Here is a 2,500-nt window from a genome sequence, read left to right on the forward strand (position 1 = left end):
ACACACACACACAAACACACACACGAAAAAAACAAAACAAAAAAACAAAACAAACCCACCCACAAAAACAACCAAAACCAAAAGCTTCTATTATGCATCAGAAAATCTTCATTCACCTATCAAGAAGTCGAACACATCAAGCTGAAACAGAGACGGGAAAGGCACAGAGACTTACGGAGCTATGTGTGGGTGTCAAGTCGGAGGGCGGCAAGGTTGGGTCAATGACCTGCTCTTTGACCCTGGCCCCCACAACGGCCAGGATGGCCGTGACGGCGATCTGCCAGGCCGTGGCCATGTCGGCCGTGAACTGCTCCCCAAGGCCGTCGGCCAGAAAACGGCCAAAAACGTCCAGTAGTTCCTGCAACACGGCACAGTGTGTGTGTGTGAATGTGTTATGTTGGGGGAAAAAACGGAAAAGAAAAGAAAGGTAGTAATGCTAATTCCACTACCGTCTGGAAATAAGAATCCGTTTCGTTTCACTCTCTGTGTGAACTCCACAGTCACTGTATTGTATTGTATTGTATTGTATTGTGTTGTGTTGTGTAGTGTGGCGTACTGCAATGCAGTGTAATATATTGCAGTGTAATGCAGTACAGTGCACTTCAGTGTAGTGTAGTGTATCGCAGTATAGCGTAGTGTACTGGAGTGTAGTGCAGTGCAGTGCAGTCCACTGTAATGTAGTCAGTGTAGCGTTGTACTGTCGCGTCGTGCAACGCCATTTGTCTCATTGCATTGAACAGTCCTGAACAACCTGCTGTCACAACAGATTTCTCTGTCAGTATGAAATTCGGGCTGCTCCTCCCGAGTAGAGCCCGTCGCCACATTCAAACAACTTCACCCACATATTATTTTCTCTGTCTGTAAGCGAACTTCTCTACCCATCCAAGCGGACGTGTCTACACAGATGACCAACACGCAGACAGACCCCCAAGATCAGCACTTGTGGAGATGACTCACTGTGAACTGGGAAGCTCTGATACTCCTGGTCAAGTGACTGTCCACTGTCTTGTGCAGGACGCTGACCAGCACGTGAGAATCGTCGATGCTGTCCACTATGGTGGTCAGGGCCCGCATCACCCTCATGGCGTGCTGCTCCAGACCTGGGTGATGACGTAATTCCGACAGGCTGACGTCACGGAACTCCGTGAAAGAGTCCTGGTTGTGTGGGTAGTCCTCAAAGAATCTGGGGGCACAAGCAAGCACGCACGCATACAGACATTACATCAGCATAGTTCTACATAAACTCACACCCACACACGTACACACACACACACACACACACACACACACACAAGAGCGGGTGCATACAGACATAACATCAGCACAGTCCAACATAAATTCACACCCACCAACACACACGCGCGCGCGCACTACACACTGTGACATGGTTGATCAGTGTCCACGAGTGAGTCTGTAGTGTCCCGTGCCACCCCCCTCACACTGATGACGACTGATCTGGTGATAAGAACGATGACGGTCACTAACAATGACCATAATAAGGACTGATGACGACGATGATTCACGATGACTAAGAGGATGCCGATGACTAACGATGAGAATGGCGATGACTGACGATGATGATGACAATCATGACAATCAATGACGATAAGGATGACGATTACCAACAGATGGTGATGACTAACGATGACAATGACTATCGATAGGAATGGCGATGACAATTGATGACGACGGCGAAGACTGACGATGACGATGGTGATTACTAACAATGAGGATGGTGATTACTAACAATGAGGATGGTGATTACTAACAATGAGGATGACGATGACTAAAGATTAGGATGGTGATTACTAACAATGAGGATGGTGATTACTAACAATGAGGATGGTGATTACTAACAATGAGGATGACGATGACTAAAGATTAGGATGGTGATTACTAACAATGAGGATGACGATGACTAACGATGAGGGCGGCGATGACTGAGAACGACGAGGGTGGCGATGATTAATGAGGGCAATAACGAACGATGAGGAAGGTGATGATTAACGATGAGGATGGCGATGACTAACGATGCGGATGACTATGGATGAGTGTGGTGACGACTGAGGAGCAATGAGGGTGGCGACGACTACCGATGAGGATGGCGAGGGGGATGACGGTGGCCCCGCGGCCTGACCTGATCATGAAGTTGGTGCCGTTGCCCTGAAGGTCCTGGCTGACGAGGGCCCAGCTGTGGCGGATGGCGTGTCGGTCCTGGGCGCTCAGCCCCGTCACGGCGTCACGCCCATCGTCACCGGACACTGCCGGCACTCCGCTCACACTGCCCGCCTGGTCCGTGTCCAGCACGTGAGGCCCGCTGTGTCACACACACATAGACACATTCACGCACGCACACGCACACAAACACACATAAATATAATCATGATCCACCACATCTCTGATATAAGATTATACGGAAACTTATACAGTAAAGGAAGTTCAGAGGCACTGGCAGTTCTGCACATCTGCTGACCTGGGAGATCGAAAAAATCTCCATCCT

At 49.3% G+C, this 2,500-nt stretch overlaps 1 protein-coding gene across 2 annotated transcripts in view; it reads right to left on the reverse strand.

Moving 5' to 3' along the window:
* Positions 1-2,500, reverse strand: part of LOC143284900 (globin-like) — a 31,132-nt gene that overhangs the window by 6,638 nt on the left and 21,994 nt on the right. For both annotated transcript variants that reach the window (XR_013055644.1, XM_076592038.1), the window contains exons 2-4: positions 2,138-2,317; positions 958-1,183; positions 176-358 (exon numbers count right to left, since the gene is read on the reverse strand). Coding sequence is in view for 1 of the 2 variants with exons in the window: in XM_076592038.1 (XP_076448153.1) it covers positions 176-358; positions 958-1,183; positions 2,138-2,317 (589 nt within the window). In the remaining variant the exon portion in view is untranslated. The remainder of the gene's footprint in view (positions 1-175; positions 359-957; positions 1,184-2,137; positions 2,318-2,500) is intronic.

Source organism: Babylonia areolata, chromosome 8, assembly GCF_041734735.1.
Source record: "Babylonia areolata isolate BAREFJ2019XMU chromosome 8, ASM4173473v1, whole genome shotgun sequence".
Classification (NCBI taxonomy): Eukaryota; Metazoa; Mollusca; class Gastropoda; order Neogastropoda; family Buccinidae; genus Babylonia; species Babylonia areolata.